General features: G+C 40.3%; 2 protein-coding genes across 7 annotated transcripts in view; one reads left to right on the plus strand and one right to left on the minus strand.

Moving 5' to 3' along the window:
- Positions 1–1,448: 1,448 nt before the first annotated feature.
- On the minus strand, positions 1,449–18,959 carry GSKIP (GSK3B interacting protein). Of its 2 annotated transcripts, none has more exons than XM_033109216.1 (3): positions 18,889–18,959; positions 5,628–5,886; positions 1,449–2,726 (listed from the first exon to the last, which is right to left on the minus strand). In XM_033109216.1, the coding sequence occupies exons 2-3, from the start codon at positions 5,883–5,885 to the stop codon at positions 2,565–2,567; spliced, it is 420 nt and encodes a 139-aa protein (XP_032965107.1). In that variant the 5' UTR covers position 5,886; positions 18,889–18,959; the 3' UTR covers positions 1,449–2,564. The 2 variants fall into 2 exon arrangements, with proteins under 2 accessions (XP_032965107.1, XP_032965108.1); XM_033109217.1 differs by lacking the exon at positions 18,889–18,959 and adding an exon at positions 18,546–18,845 and having other exon boundaries at positions 2,519–2,726.
- Positions 18,960–19,059: 100 nt separating this feature from the next.
- The window catches only part of ATG2B (autophagy related 2B), a 66,647-nt gene continuing 63,742 nt past the window's right edge, over positions 19,060–21,964 (plus strand). For all 5 annotated transcript variants that reach the window (XM_033109210.1, XM_033109213.1, XM_033109214.1 and 2 more), the window contains exon 1: positions 19,060–19,679. In XM_033109210.1, the coding sequence (XP_032965101.1) occupies positions 19,518–19,679 (162 nt within the window). In that variant the 5' untranslated portion in view covers positions 19,060–19,517. The remainder of the gene's footprint in view (positions 19,680–21,964) is intronic.

Consider the following 21,964-nt stretch of genomic DNA (forward strand, 5'->3'; position numbering starts at 1 on the left):
TATCAAAAAAGTTGAGCAACATTGTACAACAAGTTTGCGAAGTTAATCGTCCAACCTCATACAAGCAAATATGAAACGGTATAAAGAAAGTGAAAATCACCTTTCTTACCAATGAGGATTACTATGAACACATGGAATATTTTATTTCACTTCCCTATTTCATGAGATTATTTTTCAAAAGAGATTACACTTTCATATCATTTTCAGGTGTATAATTTCCCCCACTGCCATTTTTTTCCCATGATTTTTAACGGCTGCATATTTTTCCATCAAGAGAATGTAGTGTAACTTAATCACTTTTTAGAGCCATTGCAATTTTTCATTAGAGAAAATGAACATCCTTACAGCGGATCTTTTGCTGAGACACCCTTCTATGCTAAATTGCTAAGATATTACCAGTACAGAAGTTATGAGCTTTGTAAAGGCTCTATTACCAAGTTTTCCAGAAAGGTTTCATCAACATGTCCTCCAATAGAATGTAAGAATGCCCTCTCACTAGTCTTTACTGGTATCATTATATTTAAATAAGAGAAATTATTCAATTATTAGGTGAAATGGCCAACATAGCTAAACCTATTTACCTTTCTTGAACTACTAGTCAAATTGAGCATCTTTCAAGTGATTCTGGATACTTGTGTTTTTTTCTGAGTTGTTTGATCATATTATTTGCCCATTCTCATTTTTTTCTTATCGATTTGTAAGATTTATTCAGGGTTTGTTTTTTTTTTTCCTCTTCCCTTTTGGCAGTGTAATCAAGGCTTAATTTATCTGGCTAAATTCTCTAAACAATCTAGGTAAAATGGACGTTTTAATACCTAGTGGAGGTTTTAACAGGTTTTAATAGTAAACTATGAAGTTTTATTAAGACCTTTTTTCTCTATTTCTCTTTCATAGTAATAAAAAGAGCAATTCACTTCACATTAAAATGTAACAATACTGAATTCAAAAATAGAAACAGGAGCTCTTAGAATCGATCATTTATCACAAAATGAATAATTTCAATTTTTAAACATACAATCACTTTTCTTCATACTTAACTCAAAATGAGTAAACAGAATTTTATTCAAACTTTACAAATACCCTTTACAGTTAGCCTGAGATTAAGCATGAGAAAGTTCAACCTGAAATTAGACTTCATTGCCCTAACAGTTAAGCATCTGGAAATAAAGCTGAGGATGAATATGCACTTACCAAATATCATGAAAGCATTTCGATGATGTTTGACAATGAAGTGACCCAAACTGAATTTTAATTTGCTCTGGTCTACATGATCTTCAGAGCCTAAAAGTACCTATTATTTAATGATAAAAAAAGCCTCCAATGACAGATTTATCAAGGTGTGTCCAGATGTAGAATTTTAGTTCAACATTTCTATGGCTGCTGCTTTAGACTATTATTAAAAAGAAACACAACCTCCCCAAGCATTATTCAACACGTACTTGAAAACATGTAGCAGCATAATATACTTTATTAAGTTTATAAATATTAGTACCTGTAATAAAATATAAAATGCAGATTCTCCCTTTTTCAAATATTAAGTCTCTGAATGCTTCATTCATCCTTTGGTTTCAAACCCATACAGTGCACTCATATTACATTGTAGATTTAGCAGTGAGACGGAACACTGTACATCTGTTAGGGGAAGAGGGGAGCTGTGGGAGTACGAAAGCACTACACTGTAGAAAGTAAACGCTGAAGCAAAAATACTTTCTGAATATATACTGTACATCATGTAAACAAACATTCATAATAAGAATCAACACAGGCCAAAATATTGTTTTTTAGGAAATCAGAGTCTTCTTTCATTTAAATCCCACACACTGAAGATGCTTTTTGTTAAGAAAAAGAATGGAGCCTATTCCTGTATTTGCTTATGTGCTTAAATACCTCGGAAACAAGTAATTATTACATTCATTTGCTAACGGTTTGTCCTCTTAGTTGGCTGGCTGTTGCAAACAAGGAATACCTGCAGAACTATTTCAGTCCCTGTTTTTCATTTAATACTAGCTAAGTAATATGTAATTAATTCATCTTTATCAGTCCATATTAATAATATAAATAGATTAACTGAAGTAGTGAATTTCAAAATTTGTGCCAGGGAGACTAGTCGTTAATTATTTGTTTCCAGTAAGGCTAGTACCAAAATGTTTACTGCAAAGTCAGTCCAAGCTGAATCAAAGTCTGCAGTTAGGTGATTTTAACTCCTAATTACTGTGCAAATCCAGAATTTTCTATGTAATAGAGAGTGCTGGCAGCATCAAAGCCCTGTAATGACACAAGGAAATACCGATTTGGTTTTGAAATGCAAAGATACTATATGAAGAAATCTGAATGTCCTAAGATGGTATCCCAGCAATGGCTTCAGGATTTTCTTAATGAATCAGAAACTAAGAAAGGCAATTCATTAGTCAGTAATGTTCTGAGTCAAAAGCCTAAATTTGAAGCAAGAAATGATAAAGACATAAAACCAAAGATGCATTTTCTACTATGACCATACGCAAGAATTTCAAGCTTTATGTCAACATTCTGTACCAGCAGCCGCATCCTCTAAGGAAAAAGCTTAGTCATGACTGTCCATCCCTTTTCAAAGCTTCCAGTCTTTGAAGGAGTGCGTTTCCAAAGGCTTCCCGGTAGGCAGGGCTGATCGTATCCAACAGGGAGTAGACTGTTTCATGGTAGGGAGTCTGTAAATGATCATCCACCTGGTCAAAAGCATAACCTACCACCTGCAAGAGAAATTCCACAGTGAATTCAATAATTGGATTTCATCTTGGTATAGAAAGCAAAAACATAGGTCATTCTTTAAAGGCACTGTTTTTCAATCAATAGCTAGAATATGCATATTTTTAATAGCGTTAATACTTCAGCAATTTATAACATATGGGAAAAACACCTGCAAAATGCTGTCTTTATAACTTTTTTCTCAAAATTTAAATGGTTTGATTTACCTCTCCTGGTCTTAAAAGGAATGTAAGATAGAGAAAGAATTTAAAAAGCTACACAAAAACAGTGTTTCCTTTTCATAGTCTAAAACATGCTTCAATTTAATTCCACATACACTGAGTGTCTACTATACAAAGGCCCTTTACCAGATAATGTATTATTAGTCCATATTTTTATCACTATGTACTTGATTTGGGCTGTTTTTATAAAGAATTCTAGAAATTGTTTACAGCTTTAATCCTGCTTTATAATTAGTTATCTGAAAGGCCACTTTCATATGACTAATACAATACTTATCTAACAGGGCGGTGAGATAAAAGGGAACGTTATTCTGTGTGTTTTTTTGTTTTTTTAAACGCAGTTAAACCTTTTCTGTCCGCCAAGATTATGAGACATGGTTCACCAGTACAGAGTAGGGCAAAATTGATTTAGTTTTTGTTGACTTGACTAAAGCTTGTGAATTCCCTATATAAACACAACATTTTTATGACGTCTATTCAAGCCACAGAAGATGCAAGTTGGAAATGGAAGTGCTGTTGTTACTGCTTTAATGAAAAGCAGAGGCAGACACTGAAGGAAGATGAGTCACACCTCTTCAGAACCAGGTTGCATCGCAGCACTTTCTACAATGTACAGCTGTCCTCCTTATCAGCAGGGGACATGTTCCGAGACCCCCAGTGGAAGCCTGAAACCATGAATAGTACCGAACCCTGTATATACTGTTTTTTCCCTATACATACATACCTCTGAGAAAGTTTAATTTATAAATTACTAAGAGGTTAACCATCACCAATAACAGGATAGAACACTGATAACAATACCCTGTAATAACAGTTATGTGAATGTGGTCTCTCTCTCTGATAACCAAGAGGGAACTGACTAACGGGTGAGTTGTGTACAGCGGGGATCCAAAGGGGTGATTCATGTTCTGGGCAGCACGGAGCAAGACAGCCTAAGATTTCATCGCGCTATTCAGCAAGGCATGCATTTGGAAACATACAAATGGTTTATTTCTGGAATTTTCCACTTAACATTTTCAGACCATGGTTGGCTCCAGGTAACTGAAACTATGGAAAGCGAAACTGGACAAGCAGGACAACTGTATTACAATTCTGCTTGCCCCTCTCTTATTACTGTGAGATTGTCGCCTTTCTAGTGGACAGGGATCATGTCTTATTCGTGGTTTCATTTCCACTTCCTGACACAGGATAGACGCTCAGTGAATGTTAATAAATATCAAGGCTGAAAAAACAAACAAACCTTTTAGTACCTACATGCCAGGTTTTATAACTGACCTAGATCTTTTTGCTTACTTTATTCATATAATCACCCCCAACCCTTTTTAGTTTTTTGTTTTTTATTTTTTTTTTAATCTCCAGGGTATAGGTAAAGAACTAGGGACTCGATGGACTCACTCAAGATCACTCAAATTCATACGTAAGACTTGTGACTCTGATCAGAACCCTTCCTACCTCACCACAGCCACCTTAGAGTTAACAGATAATGTATTATTAGCATTAATCGATGTAGGATAGAATTAATTTACCTGGGGTCATTTGTACTTTTACTTTGCCTATTTAAGATCCACTCTAATGACTGTAAGCTTCGAATACAGATTCCGGGGTTTAGGAAGGCGTCCACAAAAATTAGTCAAGTCAGTGTTACACCCAAAGCTAAAGCAGCCACCTCCATGGCAGCCGCGAGGGAACTGAGAGCATGAGATGGCAGCCTTACGTTTGCTTCCGTGTAAGTGATCCTCTGACAAGGAACACACGGAACACGTGATTCCTACCCGTCCTAAGGAAACTGGACGTAGCGCAATGGAGATGTTCATGTGGTCGTTGAACGTAATATTATATGACATTCGCACTTCCTTAGGCCTTGCCCTCTGCCTTATCATATGATACCGTGCCACTTTTGGGGGAACTCCTCTCAACATATAGAGAAACAGAAATGTCAGAGGTCTTTGACCAAGATTGAATATTAATTAATTATTAAAGTTAAAACTAAAATTTGGAGTTTCTAATGACTACTCCTTTGTTCAGCAGGTCAAAATTTTTATAATAGTAAGTTTTTTGTTTTTTTCCCAATGAAAAGTTGATCTCGGCTGATGCTTTCTATTATTCTTAACTCAGGATTCCGGTTTAAAGGATGGAAGGAAGTCACTATGCCTAGAAAAGCTCGCATGTAGTAAAGAGCCAACAGGACACTCTTGGAAATTTGGAGACACAACTGTCTGCTGTGACTTAATTCTGATCTATTAGCTAGAGAACAGTGGAGTAAAATATGTTTTATAGAAGAGATATTTATTATAAGAGGTGGAAAAAGATCCTCTCAATATAACGATTGCAAAACCCATCCAACGTAGACAATGCATAATTATGGTGGACATATTTAGCTATAGGTAAGAAATAAATTAATTTTGGGGGAGATGATTAGAACAAAGTAACACTCTACAAATCAAATGTTTTTCTCTTTTTTTAAAAAAATTCCATTTCCCCATGTTGACCGAAAGACTTTAGGTTTATTAAAAATTCCTAGGAAAAAAACGTTTTCCTTAAAAATATCTTGGAAGCTACTGAGTGCTGAGTTCTCATTTAACATTCTTTCCTACTCCCCAGCCTCTCTCTGATAAAATGGTGACGATATGAACACATGTCTTTCAAAAAAGCAGAGGGACTTACCCTGAGCCCTGCTTCAGTGAGCTCCAGGCAGTATCTGTTCCTTTCTCTGGTCTCCACGTTGATGTAGGCCACGTCGTCTGCACAGCGCAGGGTTTTCGAGACAAACATGTTGTTAACAGCAAAGAGAACATCATTTACAACTGCTTCTGCTTCTAGCTTCATGTCTTTCATGTCAGTTCCTTCATAACCATTGAGCTCAGCATCTTCTTCAAATCCTGACATACCGCTTAGCTCCATGGGATTACAGTCTGTTTCCATTCTGCAAAAAAGGAGACAGAAAACTTGCTCACAGAAAGACATTCCCAATGTCAGTGTTTCATTAAAAGTAGCTATGCCTGGCATCTGCTACTTTGTAGGAAACATTAGCTAGCGGATACTTTTAGGGAAAATATTGTTTAAAACCATTTCCAGTCGTTTTTTACAGCAAAATTATAGACACATAGATTTAAAAAAAAAAAAATCCCTGTTCTCCACTTCTCCCCAAAAGGTTAATTCCTATGCTGATAAGAATTGAGAATGTTAGTTTTTAGCTATTTCAAACAATGCCTCAGTAAAAATCTTGGTACATCCTACTTTTTAAATGTAAAATTGTTTTTCTAGGATAGATATTTAGAACTGGAATTGCTGAGTCAAAATACATGCTCATTTCAACTTTCAATAGATACCACAGATTCACCCTTCAAAAAAGGCTGTATGATTTAAACTCTCCCAATAGAATATGAGGGACTGTACTCTTTCCCACCACACTCTCCAATACTTTTTAATATTTGCCAATTTGAGAGGCAAAGAATGCTGTCCTCAGCCACTGATCCCACCTTAGAGAAACAGAATTAGAAATCTCTGGGAGATTTTCAGATCTTCTGGGTGATTATACTATACAGTCACTCTAAATTACCAGGAAAAATCATAAGGAGCAAGAGTTCCTACAGCTGCATGTCATTTGCACATTACAAAAGTCAAAACTGTTTGCTAAAAGCAATTTATGATAACCTATGTAAAGCTATTTTAAAAAATTACATAGCAAACGTACAAATATATTCTTCCAGTCCTAGTTCAACTAATGATATGTTTTAAAGATCATTTATCTAGCTTCCCACAGCACTTTACAGAATTAGTTACTCCTAACAAGTTAATTAATTTACCAATTATTGCTGGTGCAATTTGTTAAATATCTGAAATCTAACATCGATTTACTACATACGAATGTGAAAATATTTGATTTTCTAAAAATTTCTACCTTACTCTAAAAATAATCATACTCCTGTATACTTGGTTTCATGTATAAAAACGAGCCCAGTTTTACTTTTATGGAGTCAGTCTGAAGACTTTGAAATGTGACTGCTCACTATAAATCTCTTAACATCATGGATACCAAACATCTTTTTTGACTTAAGTAATCAAGTACACCTCAATTAGGGGTGTCACAAATAATAATCATTAATCTGAGGCCCACTGGGGAAAAAAAATCATTACATGAAAAAGATGTTTATATGAGGCAGCGTGACAATATATAAAGTTTTAAAGCAAGAGTCTAATTCATTGTAATGAAGACCTTAATGATGGAGAAAGATGAAGAATCCAATACTAGAATGGAGAAATCCTCCCAGGTCGGAAAAGTCGGTCATCAAGCTGCTGTGTAATATTTAGCACCAAAGGGCAAAAAAGAGAAAGACCCCTTTCCTAAGACTGAATGTCTAGAAGATGTTTTCTAAAATATCTTTGAATGACATGTAAAATAGCAGACATTAAGAACTTTTGATAATGATACATATAAATAAAAAATGATAGACTTTATTATTGAAGCACTACACAAGTTGATAACATTTTAAGCTCTTATTGTTGTAAGGTACTATAACAATTTTTCTTCTGTTGGCTGTCTCAGGGTCTTATTTATCAATAGCCTTTCCTAATAGCACCCAGGTTTTCAAAGGGGAATCGTAACGACCCCTTCTGCAAATGAGTAAAGTAAGCAAGCGATTTGGGTGAGACTGACCCCGACCTCAGTTACAGACTGTCCTAAGCTGATCAACACGCGAACTTCTCCCCAGTCACTTTCACCCAGAACAGAGTACAGAGCCCCAGGTGTTCCCGGCCACCATCTTGAGATGGGGGAAACTAGCGCAAGAATGATGCTGACAATGAGAAAAGTATGGAACCAAAAAAGTCACTGAGAACTGGAGCCAGAGACCTGATGGCTGCCCCTGCTTTGCACTGTTCAGTTATTGGAGCCAATATATTCCCATTATTTTACTGGCAACTGAAAGTATCCTAACTGATTTAGGAGACTACCAGAAACGAAAAGCAAAGATTGATTTAGCTCTTTAAGAGCTTTAGAGAAGAGGCTGGAAATACAGAACCCTGATACTTTTGTGCCTGTCCTATAGAAAGTGCTTATAAAGGTTTTATAGAATTTGAACATCAATATGTGTTTATTAGTTTCATATTGTAGCTGTAACAAATTATAACAAACTTAGTGGCTTAATACAACACAAATTTATTTTCTTACAATTCTGGAGGTGAGAAATTCTTACAATTCTGGAGGTGTCAGCAGGGCTGAGTTCCTTCTGGGGGCTTCAGGGGAGAATTTGTTTCCTTGCCTTTTCTAGCTTCTAGAGGCCACCTGCATTCCTTGGCTTGTGGTCCATTCCTCCACCTTCAAAGCACATCACTCCAACCTCTGGTTCTGCGCTCACATCTCCTCTTTCTGACTCTTGACACCTGTACTTCTTTTATGAGGACACTTATGATTACATTGGGCCTTCCCAGACAATCCCTTCCCCTTTCAAGGTCCTTAACTTAATCAGACCTGTAAAATTCCTTTTATCGTATAAGGTAACATGGTCTGTTTCTGGGGATTAGAACATGGACAGCTTTGGGGGGAGGGCATTGTAGGTTTCATGCTTTGTACCCTGTAACTCCAGCACCATCATCATAGCACAATGTACTGGGGATGGGTATTTCAATTAAAGGCACCATTTCTAATTATCCTAAATGAAGAGCTTGGTCCAATGACTAGATTCTGGATGGGAACTGGCCTGTCTGAGTAGGTCCTCTCTTGAGGAGTTTGTACACAGAGCCACAAAAACATGAAGTCAGGTGGTTATGACGGGGTACAGAAGCAAAGCAGAGACCAACTGGGGGAGCCTCAACCATGGGGCACTTGGTTTCTACTTTTTTGATTATGCATCCCAATTAACTAAAAATATTTTGAGCAGAAACCTCATTATATGTACGTTTATATATATTCTACTACAACTAAACTATGAAAACATACATAGGAATTTAAACAGGAGAAGGTAAAATATGAAATGCTAACCGACTTTCTTCTGACTGCTCAGCGGATTATATTGTGTACCTGACTGTGGAGGCCTGCCCTGAGGATGAGGAAATACATGCCCGTTTCAGTGAAAGGAGGATTACCAGAATTACTAGCAACACATCACAGCTGCTGTCAGGTTATCAGAATGTCTGACTCACCAATACGAATTCTGTAAATATCCATGGTTTCCCTTTCTGTAGGCAAAACAACTTATCATAAGAAATTCTAGACCAACAGAACTTTCTGTGATGATACAAATGTTCTTTAACTGTGCTAACCAATAGAGTAGCTACTAGGCACATATGGCTATTAAGCACTTGAAGTTTGGATAGAGTGACTGAGGAACTGAATTTCACATTTAATTTTCATTCATTTACATTTAAATAGCTAGTGGCTACTATGATAGACAGCGTATGTCGAGACCTTTGTGAATATTTGTGGATAATAATGAACTGAGTTTATATTATGGTTGAAAAAATAGATGTAAAGGTACTGAATTAAACTTACTGTACATAGGACTAGGAGAATTTGGAACTATGTGTTAGAAAATCTATTTTGAATCTTAGCTTCTCCATGGAAGGGAATTAACCATCATTATTTCAAATGGCAAAAACTAATGAATTACGTCTTATACTTAGCAACCTTGTCTATTTAGATCCTAAGTTTATTAATCAAATATCGTAATCTTCTGTGTATCTACATATCCAGCATTTCTGTAAGCGTTACAATGCTAATTGAAAACGTCGACGGGTCACTTAGAGCCTAACTTGGGAGACAAGAGGTCCACGAAGGAGGTTGGTAAGTATTAACCCCATGCACACACATCATCATTATAACCGATGAAGTGCATTCAATTGTGAAGGGCACATAATTACAGAAAACAATGCCATGTCGTGGTCCTACGACAAACTTACCACTACGCTTCGATGAACTCAGGCTGGCCATGTAACCTCATTGGACTCACGGTTTTCTCATCTATAAAATAGGGAATGGATGGGAAATCCTTTACTGTTCTTGAGAGCTCTGACACTCCAAGATCTATGATATAATGGTTGGTTATAACAAGGCTTGGCTCATGGAACAGGTCAGTCAAAATTGGTCTTGAATGAACACAAATGAGGAGTTATAGATAAGCTAAAAGGACTTGAGAGTTGTGACAGCTTCTTTATAGGAGATAAAGCATAAGCAAGAGTCCATGCAGGGTGTGGGAAGAATAGAAAGACTAGCCTAGCTAGTCTAATACATGGTAATTGTTAAGGCAGCAATGGGTAGGGCTACCCCAATTTGACAGGGTGCTGATACCTACACAGGGGAATTTTAATTGATAAAATAAGCTGTTTTAATCTCTCAAGAATGGGAATAGCAATGTCTTTATATTTATAGTGGGTTTCTTGTAGGCAGGATATCATTTGGTTCTGCTTTTTTATCCAATCTGGTGATCTTTACCTTTTTTTTTTTTTTAAAAAAAAGATTTTATTGGGGAAGGGGAACAGGACTTTATTGGGGAACAGTGTGCACTTCCAGGACTTTTTTCCAAGTCAAGTTGTTGTCCTTTCAATCTTAGCTGTGGAGGGTGCTGCCCAGCTTCAAATCCAGTTGCCGATGCTAGTTACAGGGGGCGAACTGGCAATCTTATGGTTGAGAGGAGGCGCTCCAACCAACTGAGCCATCCAGGAGCTCAGCGGCAGCTCAGCTCAAGGTGCCGTGTTCAATCTTAGTTGCAGGGGGTGCTGCCCACCATCCCTTGTGGGACTTGAGGAATTGAACCGGCAATCTTGTGGTTGAGAGCCCCCTGGCCCATGTGGGAATCGATCCGGCAGCCTTCGGAGTTAGGAGCATGGAGCTCTAACTGCCGGAGCCACTGGGCCGGTCCTGATCTTTGCCTTTTAATTGGGATGTTTAGACTATTTACATTTAACATGATTACTGTGATGGATTAATACGGTTACTATCTACCTTGCTATTTGTTTTCTATTTGTCCCATCTGAACTTTATTCCCTTTTCCTTATTTTTCTGCTTACTTTTGGACTAACCACTTTTTAGGATTCTATTTTACATTCTTTGGTGGCTTATTAACTCTAACCCTTTGTTGTGTTTATGGTGGTTGCTGTAGAGTTTATAGTATACACCTTTAATTTATTAGTCTACCTCAAGTGATATTATAGCACTTACTATATACTCAAAGAAACTACCATATTTCTCTGAAAATAAGACCTAGCCAGACCATCAGCTCTAATGCGTCTTTTGGAGCAAAAATTAATGTAAGACCTGGTTGGTCTTATTTTAATATAAGATCTGGTCTTATGTAATATAATATAATATAATATAATATAATATAATATAATATAATATAAGGTCTTACATTAATTTTTGCTCCAAAAGACGCATTAGAGCTGATGGTCCAGCTAGGTCTTATTTTCGGGGAAACACAGTAGCAAGAGCATACTATAAATAGTCTGTGCTATTTTTGTCATACATTTTACTTCTACATGTTAGAAACTTCATAATACAGGTTATTTTTCTTTATACAGTCAACTATTTTTCAGAGATTTAGGTAATAAGAAAAAAAGTATTTTATATTTAACCATATTGTTACTATTAGTTAGGTTGGTGCAAAAGTAATTGCAGTTTTTGCAATCGTTTTTAACCTTTGAAACTGCTATTACTTTTGCACCAACCTAATATTTCTGGTGACCCGCATTCCTTTGTGTTGATCTACATCTGCATCTATGATCTGTATCATTTTCCTTCTGCCTGATGGATTTCCTTTAAGTTTCCTGTAGTACAGGTTTGATGTTGTTAAATTCCATCAGCTTTTCTATATGTGAACGAGTCTTCCTTTCACCTTCATTATTGAAAAGGTAGTTTTGCTGGGTATAGACTCCTAGATTGATAGGTATTTCTTTCCCTTTCAAGATTTCAAAGATGTTTCTCTATTTCATCTTGATTGCATTGTTTCCCATGAGATATCTGATGTCAATGTTTTCTTTGTTTTTCTTGCTATAGTTTTCGTCATGTTTCTTTTGCTTGGGGTTCACTGAGCTATTTGCACCTGTGGATTTATAGCTTTTAACACATTTTGAAAATTTTTGGACATTACTTCTTCAGACATTTATCTGTCCTTCTTCTCTTTGGGACTCCAGTTGCTTGAATTAGTCCAAGGGAAGTTGTCCCATTCCTCACAGTTTTGTTCATTTTTCAGTCTCTTTTCTCTTTGTGTTTCACTTTGAATAGTTTCTATTTCTATGTCTTCAGGTTCATTAATCTTTTCTTCTTCAGTATCTAATCTCTTCTACTTGGGTCTTCCCCTCCCCGCTTTTTTCCACCTCCACCCCCCACTCTGGTTCAAGCCGTTGTTTCTCAGCCTAGTTGTACAGGACACAGCTCCCTGGCCCATGCTGGTATTATGAGCCTTGCACTCCCCTTCACTGGCTGAGACAGTCAGTTGCTGGCCAGCCGCTCACAGGAGCCCATTCTGGCCACTCACGCTGCCACTGGCTGCTCATGGCAGCACATGCCAACCTCCAGCTGCTAACAGCAGCCCAGCTCCAGGGAGAGCCGTTGTTCACAGTCTTAGCTGTAGAGGGCGCAGCTCACTAGCCCACGTGGGAATCAAACCAGTGACCTTGGCATTGGGAGCAAGGCGCTCCAACCGCCTGAGCCACTGGGCCAGCACCCCACCTTTTTAAAAATAATATATTTTCCATGTCTCTACTTAATCTCTAATTTTTTTAAACATATGAAATAACTATAATGAGTGTTTTACCATACTGTCTACAAATTTTATTGTTGTTATTTCTGGGTTAGTTTTAATTGATAGATTTTCCTCCTTATTACGGGCTTTGCATGTCTGGTAATTTTTGATTGGATGCCAGACAGTGTGAATTTTACCTTGCATGGGGCTGGATATTTTAATATTCCTATAAATATTACTGAGCACTGTCCTGGGATGTAGTTATCTGGAAAAAGCTCAATCCTTTTGAGTGTTGCTTTTAGGTTTTTAAATGCAGTATCAAAGCTGTATTTAGTCTCTGGTTAATTTTGTTCCACTGTAGAGGCAAACCTTTCTGAGTACTCTACTTGATGCCCTAAGAATTTATGAGGTTTTCCATTATGGGAGATAGAAACAGAAACTATCCCTGCCTGGTCTTGTTGGAACTCTGAAAATTCCTCTACTTCTTTTAGGTAGTTCTTTCCCCAACGTTGGGAATTTTCCTTATACCTATGTGCTGATCAATACTGAGTTGCAGGTTAGAGGGGTACCCTCTACCTCTCCACAGCTCTCACTCTCTGTGAAGCTCTCTACTTTCCAGGACTTTCTCCTAGCTGCCTATCGACTCCTAGACCTATATTCTCAATTCGAGAAGACTGGCAGGCTATACCAGTTTCTCCTCTCAGGGCCAAGCCTGGAAATGGTCTCCAAACAATAAACTGGAGTAAGAGTTTCACTTCATTTGTATCTTGCCTCTTAGGGATTACTGTCCTTTATTGCCTGATGCCCAAAGTCTTAAACACAATTTTAGGTATTTTTGCCCACTGTTTTTTATTGTTTCAGGTAAGAGTCAATCTGGTCTCTGTTACTCTATCTTAGCCAGAGTGGGAACCCCATTAACAGTTTTGAGCTAATTCTGCCATCTTACTACATCAGTTTTTCTTTCACTGATTTTAGTCTCTCCTACACTACTTTGAATCAACTTTACTATCTTGTGGGTTCCTTCATTAACAAGTTAAATGCAGTTCTGACACATGCTTATTATGTATAAGAACCATGTTTTTAATTTTAAAAAATTTGTACTTTGACACTACTTTCAGACTTTTAATCCTTCCAAATTCAGCTCATATACATCTATTTCAGGATTCTGTACCTGATCTCAAGATAAAGGTAATCACTATCTTTCTTAGTAGAATCTCTGCACTGATACTGCTGTACTTATCATACTTCATTGCAAATGGGGGCCTGTAATATCTATATCACCAGGACAGTGTTTGGCACAAAGCAGGCCTTCACTGAATATAAGAAAAAATTTTGACTCTCTGCTTCTCAAGATGTGGCACTCAGGTTGGTGACAAGGGGCATACAAAGTCACAGGATAAACAGGATGGACATTCCTAGAAAATACACATCACTGTTATAGTAACAATATTATGGAGTATGATACAAAATCACCTAGAATTGTATAGCAAATGGAAGTCTCAAACCATGTCCTCTTTAGGTTATGCCTCCACACCCCAGGGTTTCTTTGCCTCTGATAGGAATATCTGAGTGAGGAATATTTGAGTGAAAAGTAAGTAAGAGGAATAGTGTTTTAATCCAAGGAATTATCTCAAAGAGCTGAAAATTCCAGGCACTGGGTCTGGGGATACAAGATTAACAGGCATAGATGGGAGCTGGTAGAAGGGTAGCAGGTTAGCACCGAGTAAGACTTTTTCTGACTCTTTATAGCTCTTCCCACTTTAGTTATGATATTGTCCTCTGTTACAAGTTAAGGTAATTATTGATAGCTCTTACTCCATCTGTTCATATGATTTCTGGGCTGTGTTAGTGTTTTTTGGAGCATTCATGAAACTGGTTATCAAGATAGTGATTTCTAAGTCCTTTATTCTCTACTTATTTTTTTTATATTCTAATTTTTCTATGGCAAAAAAAATGTGTTATGTTTGCAACAAGACCAAAAAAAACTTTAACAATGTGATATATTAGAAAGTATAAGGTGTAGAAAGCAGAAACATTTTTCTTCTTAGGGAAGCCAGGCTATTAAGATAGTTAAAATAACTAGTACCTTCAGTTTTAAATAAAATGAGAGGTTTGAATTTATCTGCATTTTAAACAAAGGTTTTGAAATTAAAGATGAAGAAAGTTGATTAATTACAAACAGCAACATTTAGAATTTAGGCAATGCTAAAGTTAGTTTCACCTTTATTTTCTGTAACACATAACACTTCATCTGTTTTCAACAGCTCTGAGACTTATGTTTATTTTGAAAAAAATTTAATCAGAATCATTTGTAATGCTACAAATATAAACTACCTGTAATTCAAATAAAAAAGCCCATTTTTCCATTTGTATATTGATTTATAAAACTACTCTGTACCTCACTTTCAACAATGACAGAGACACAAACACACAACCTAGTAGTAACAAATCTAGCCAACAGAACTGTATTGTACTTTTGTTGATTAAGGGGGGAGCTGAGGGTGATAGTGTTAATTTGGGAAGCCTTTTAAACTGCAAAAAAGGAGCCAACAGTATAACCCTGTAAACAACTTTTCCTTCAAAACCAGAAACTGTAAATGAGAGTCTAAGAAAAGACTCAAAAATTGAATGCTTAAAAAAATTCCAGGAATTAAGTTTTTGTTTCTATACAATCAATCCTCTAGGTTACATAGAGAATTTGGTACTATATTTAAATTAAAGTACATTCTAACCAACACAAGACAAATTAATATCTAAACAGATATAAACAGAAAACTTCTTTGCTTGCTTTCTATTTAAACTCTAAATTGGCTTTCCAACAGGTTCTGAGCAATATTCTGTTGCCAGCATCTTTAAAAATTGTAATACCTTACAGTTGCTATTAGTTATTCTGCTAAATTGCATCACCTCGTATAAAGTTTCCAAAATGACTCCTTATAACATCATGCATAATTAATTTAGGAACCAGCCTGACAAAAGAACAGAACCTGAAAGATTACAAGAGCAGTGTACAGATTTCAAATTTTCACTCTGAAAGAAAGTTTGCTTTTCCAGCTGAATTTACAACAGTCAGCTGAGGGCTAGAAGGCAATATCGTAATCATGGTTCCTTTTATTGTATCATACATCAAGTCTGCAAAACCCTCTCAACATGAACAAGAAGCGGTCTGTATGTGCTGGTTAAGGGGCTCTTGAGCAAAATGATGGGGCTAGAATCTCAGTCCTGCTTCTTAGTTACTCTGCTGCAACTCCAGGCAAGATATTTTAATTTCCGTCACACATTCCTCCTCTCTAAGATGAAGCCAACAATGGCATCTACCTTAAACGGATACTGAGAGAACTAAACGAGTGAACATCTAGGAAGGGCTTCGTGTGGCGCTGGGCACATGGTAAGCTCAAGAAATATTATCCGTCAATTATTATACACTAAAAATATTTAAAAATATCTTTAAAGAAAAAAGAGCTGACCTCGAAACTCCAGCCGTTTGATTCTTTACATTATGTAGGATGGCTGTAGCTGCTGCCTTGTATAACTCCAAGAGCCACGCGATGTGGGAGCCCGAACATCATGTTCCTGTTACATCAGGTGCAAGTTTTTAAAAAAGGCCAATGACGTCCCATCGGCTTTTCTTCTATTTCACATGTTAACATGGATTATTCTGAAGAATGACCCATTCGGTATCCTTTTATAGAACTCATTAGAAGTTGACAATGGTCAGGGATTATCTCCATCTTCCTCAATTAATGCTAGTTGTTAACATTTTGTGATAGTACTTTGATAAAACACAAAAATAGCATTGTGATTTAGGCTGAGTTTGTACCCTATTTGAGCGAAAGGTATGATGACAACAGGTCCTACACCTTAACATTTATGCTGAGTTTCTCCTAGAAAGCATAATGTACAAGGCAACACACCTAACTTTAAAGAGAGTACGTCTGTTATAAAAGTTTCCAATTTTTATATTTTTCTTATATTTGAAATTTCAGGCATTCTATGAACAGCCTGAATGTACTTGTAATTTTACATTCCAAAACAAAACATATAAACCTGAAAGAAGTCAGTTGCACCCATTCCTCAAAAGTCCAGTTCAAACCTCCCAAACCTAGTCTAATTCTCTGCCAGATGAGATCCCATCTTTGTTTCTATTCTCGCTATGGCAAGTGTTATCATTATATTCACAGACATGGCTTCCTATCTTCAAAATAGTGGGGGTGCCAAAAACATGTATACATAGGACTTGTATTCATTTTTTGTTACCGGTATATATTGTCACAATTTTAATAGCTTTTTCCTTTCTTAAAACGTGTATACATGTTTTTGGCACCCTCTATATCCAGAATCCAACTGCTTCTTACCATCATCACTGCTACCACTCTAACTCAAGCCACTGTCATCTTTTGTCTAGATTATTGCAATGTCCTTCTAACCGGTTTTCTTTTCTCCTTTGGTTCTCCCATCCCACACAAGTCTATTTCAACACAGCGGTTAGCACGATCCTGTTAAAACAGGCCAGATTATGTCACCTCTCCTCAAACTCCTTCACCCAGAGTAAAAGCCCAAGTTGTTATCATTGCCTACAATGCCCTCTATGACCTGACCCCTCTACTATTCCCTGCACCCCTTTCTGATGGTCCTTGACCCCACCAAGCATGCTTTTGCCATAGAGCCTCACACTTGCTGTTCCTCCTGCTTGGAAAACAACTATTCCACGTATTCACGTGCCTTGCTCCCCAGCTTTCTCCAAGTCTCTGCTAAAATGTCACCTTATTAAATAAGGGAGACCTTCGCTTACTCCTTTATATAAAAGTGACAAATCTCTTTCCTCTCCAGTGCTTCATTTTTTTTTCCTACGGCCCATATCACCAGATGGCATATGATTTATGCGATTACTGTTAGTTTCCCTTGCCTTCAACAAAATGTAAACTTCGGGAGGGCAGGGCCTTAATTAGTTCACTGCTATATCCCCAGCACTTAGAATAGTCCCTGGCTCAGGCAGGCAATCAATAAATATTTACTGATTAAAGGAACAGACCTTTCACTCGAGAACATAAGCTCCTTGAAGGTTTTGCCTGATTCTTCTTTACCTGTTACGTAAACCTTACCAGTTGCAGAGACTTTCGTTTAATGGACCCTTAACAAATATTGCTGAATGAAGAGCAAGGAAATTGAAGTAACTGAGAATGCTTGGGACAGGGCTACAAATGAGGGGTACCAACAATCCAAGCACCTACATATGTACACTGGCGAGCACACTGGTTCCAACATGAAAAGGTGGTGTGGAAAGGGGAACCAAACCTTTCTCCACCTGACAGTAGTTTGGGGCTGTGTTAGTGTTTCTAAGGCATTCACGAGTTATCAACATATACACAAAATCTCCTTAAACAGGCCGTCTTACTTTACTATCCTTAATTGAACTATATGAATCAAGACTCTGCTTAGGTTCCTTCCCCACTCATACCGTTTAATTTTCATAACAAGCCCGGGAGGTTAGCTATTAATACGCTCACACTTGGCAAAGGTTTAGAGAGAGCAGTGGCCGGATCAAGGTGGCTGGGCTAATAAGTGGCCGTATCAGGACTGTAACCCAGGACATCTGGCTTCCAGGCCAGCAAACACCTTTCGTGGTTGACTAAGTTAAGAGCCAGCCAGCCTCGCCTCTGCAGGAGTTGCCTCCCCAAAGGCAGAGAAATACGATGGCGCAGATTCCCAGAAAAGCACAAGCACTTCGCCCAGGTTTCTGAGGGGACGGGAGGCGTTAGCATTAATTACAGGAGGCAGTTCTGCCCACAAATGCCTCGAAAACTCAAGTTTCCTGGTCGCCGGCGCAGCACAGCAGGAGGAAGAAAGCGCTCGGGAAGCAGCCAGCCGCCCAACAGTAACGAAGATGAAGCTTTGGAAACAATACCTGAATGAGGCGGGTGACGAACAACTTGCTGACAATAGGCACCGGTCAACACTCGGGGGCGGCGGGAGGCGAGAGAGCGGCCGCAGCCCTCCCCGTGGAGCCGGCGGCGCTCCCAGCGCCGGGTTCCGGGGTCTGGGTCTGGGGTGACCGGGGCGGCCCAGGCCGGACCCGCCCCTGCACCCAACTCAGCCCCACACCGGGCCCCTTCTGCTGCCGCTCCTCCTGGCCCGGCCCGCTGCGCCGGGTCCCGCCCGGAGGACCCCTCGCCCGCCCTCCCTGACGCCCTCCGGCCGCCGCCAGCCCTCCCGCTCGCCCGCCCACAGCCGGCCCCGCGGACGCTCACCTGCGCGCTCCCGGCTTCCTCCTGCTCTTCCCTCCCAGGGCGTCGCAAACCGACCTGCGGCGCCGCCTCCTCTCTTCCCCGCCCTCGCCCCGCCCCCTCGGAGCCGGAACCGCTCGCTTCCGGGCCCTTCTCCCGCCTCCTGCAGCCCCAGTGTGGCGTCACTTCCGCCAGCGCAGGCCGCGCGCGGGGAGTCCGGGGCTCGCGAACGCGCCGGAGCGTCCCCAGAGTCGGGAGCGCGCCTGCGGATGACAACAAATTCGTCTCGCGGCGGCGGTGGAGGTGTCTGCCTCAGCCCCTGCCTCAGGCCCGGTCGCCTCGCCGCGCGCTCTCCTGCACCCTCTCTCCGTGCGGACGAGGACCCCTCCGGAAGACCCCGGGCCTGGGGCGCCCGCGACTCCTCCGCCCCGTGTCCCCGCCAGGCCTAGAGCGAGCGGCGCGGCGCAGGAGATGGGGTCGTCCTGAGGGACGCCTGGTGCCGGGAAGGGATGGAGGGGCCACCCCGGGCTTAGGCCCCTCCGCGGCCTGGGGACGCCGGCCAGTGCCCTTGCCGCCGCCGCAGCGGCCTGGAACCGGGGCCTGGGCCGGGAGGCCGGAGCCGCCGCCGCCCGCAGCCCTCGCCGGCCCTCAACATGCCTTGGCCGTTTTCAGAGTCCATCAAGAAGAGGGCCTGTCGGTACCTCCTGCAGAGGTACCTGGGCCATTTCCTGCAGGAGAAGCTGAGCCTGGAGCAGCTCAGCCTGGACCTGTATCAGGGCACCGGGTCCCTCGCCCAGGTCCCCTTGGACAAATGGGTAAGAGCTGCCGGCGGCCCCCCGGGCGGGACTCGCTGCCCTCCTTAGGGCGATTTGAACGAGTGTCACCCCAAATGTGTGACGTTCAGCCCCTCTCTGGGAGTGGCAGGGCTCAGAGAAGTGTGTTCCAGTCTTGTTTAATCTGTTCCTAGCAAGTTTGCGCCCCCAAATCACGTGTTCCAGAAACTTAGCAGAGGTAGTGGAGTCTACGCTGGCAATCAGTGCACGGAGGCAGCGCCTGGGGTCGGTGAGGGGGCCTGTGGAGCGCGGGGACCAAGGGCTGCCCCCTCGGGTAGGAGGGGTCGCGGGGCTCCGTGGCCAACACCCGGTTTCGTGGGAGGACACTCCGCGAGGTGAAGGATGAGGCGGACCCCTGGCAGTGTCGGAACGCCTGCTGGTTCCTGGGTGTGTTTTGGGTTGGCTGCTTGCGCACCGCGGTCTGCCTCCCGCATTCGCCATCTGGAAGAAACAGGTGAAGGCCGCCTCTGCCCATGTGCCTTCTTTGGCCCCTCGCGGTGTGACAAGGCCAGCCTGTGAATGGTTGCGTGGCCCTGGCCGTGCTGTTTAGTTACGCTGTGTGTTTCACGTGACGGATCGTAAACGCAGGTGTTGTAAAAGCACCGAAGCTGCAATTGGCAGACATTTAAACTCCTGTTTTCCACTTGTCATCCAGGGGCTGTGGGTTGACTCATCGTGTCTTACAGGTGCTTCGTGTATATTTCAATGCACCACATACAGTTGTACCGGCATTTGTGTGTTCAGTGCATACAGTATTTTACTGAAAGTGTGTTAAGCCTTGAGTTTGACAAGAATGGAGTGGCTTTTCTCCTCCCCCAACCCTTCGTTTATTGCACTCGAGTTTGCTGTTTACAGTTTGAATATGTTGTCCCATTCTGGAGTTTTACTATTCTAAAAACACTCCAACACACTTTCCACTTAGGAAATCATAGATATAGGTAAGTTTCTTAGGAGAGTTGTGTAAACAAAGGGAAACTTGTTTTCCTCCTCATTTAAGCTTTGTAAAAAGTGTGTGTTTTTTACCTTTTATGTAAAAGTATTTTAACAGAGTAATGACTTCCTGAGTCATAGAACCTTGAAATGCTCAGGTTATGGTAACACCTTATTATGACCCTTAAATTAATTGGCTCTAGCATGAATAAACATACAATTTTATCAGTAAATCGATGATTTACGCTGGGGAGAGCACATAGTAAAGTAGAAAGAGCCCTGGTCTGAGTAGCAGAAAGACCCAATGCCACACCTGGCTAACCCAGGCTACCACAGTTAGCCAATTGATATTGGATATAGTAACACATCTAAGCTCAGTAAACATTAATGGAGTGTCCACTCCATGCCAGGCAGTGTGTCAGGGTCCTGTATTGCTGTAACTCTTGCCAGAAGATAGGGTTTGTGATAGATATTTTTAAATTCATTGACCCATGAGTCTATACTTTTGGTACAGCTTTTTTTTTTCACTTGGGGAATATTGGCGAACAGTGTGTTTTTCCAGGGCCCATCAGGTCCAAGTCGTTGTCCTTCAATCTGGTTGTGGAGGGCGCAGCTCAGCTCCAAGTCCAGTCCCTGTTTTCAGTCTTAGTTGCAGGGGGCGCAGCCCACCATCCCATGGGGGAATTGAACCTGCAACCTTGTTGTTAAGAGCTTGTACTCTAACCACCTGAGCCAGATGGGCTGGCCCCTTGTGGTACAGTTTTGAATAGACTATCTTGAAGGAGGAGGATTGGGCCGTGTATTAACTGCCTTTTGTGGGTCGATTGACTTTGTACAGATTATCCTTTATGACTTTTCATATTAACTCTATGAGGTGGGTGATATGATTTCCATTTTACAGAGGGAGTTAAATAATTTCTCCAAAGCGACATGGCCAGCAAACAGTACAGTGACAATTCAAACCTGTCTAATTACTAAGCCGACTATTATTATTATTTTTTAATTAATCGTGTCTTCAAGGAAAGGACCGTGGATGCTTACTGAGCATCTATTTATTTAAGGCACTGTGCTAGGCACTCTCATTTGTGTGGTTTTGCTTAATCCTCATGGAAATCAGTTGGTAATATTCGAATTTTACAGTTTGACCAGGATTGATGGCAGAATAATTTAGGGCTCGATTTAATCTGAAGATTGTTTTGTTCTGCTCCTTGAAGGCCGGGGCTATTCCCAGCCAAAATGATAATGTCAAATAAAGCATCCAGTAAATATTTGCTGTTGCTGTTTATTTATTTATTGACTATAGTGTGCTGTGTTGGCGACTAAGATAAATCTTGATG

The sequence above is a fragment of the Rhinolophus ferrumequinum genome, chromosome 6 (assembly GCF_004115265.2).
Source record: "Rhinolophus ferrumequinum isolate MPI-CBG mRhiFer1 chromosome 6, mRhiFer1_v1.p, whole genome shotgun sequence".
Lineage (NCBI taxonomy): Eukaryota > Metazoa > Chordata > Mammalia > Chiroptera > Rhinolophidae > Rhinolophus > Rhinolophus ferrumequinum.

Excerpts from the sequence above, each read along its gene's own strand:
- GSKIP (XM_033109216.1), bottom strand. The coding sequence starts at position 5,885 with ATGGAAACAGACTGTAATCCCATGGAGCTAAGCGGTATGTCAGGATTT. Across the intron at positions 2,727-5,627 it reads TCACTGAAGCAGGGCTCAGG|GTGGTAGGTTATGCTTTTGA; the intron begins GTAAGTCCCTCT and ends TTTCTCTTGCAG.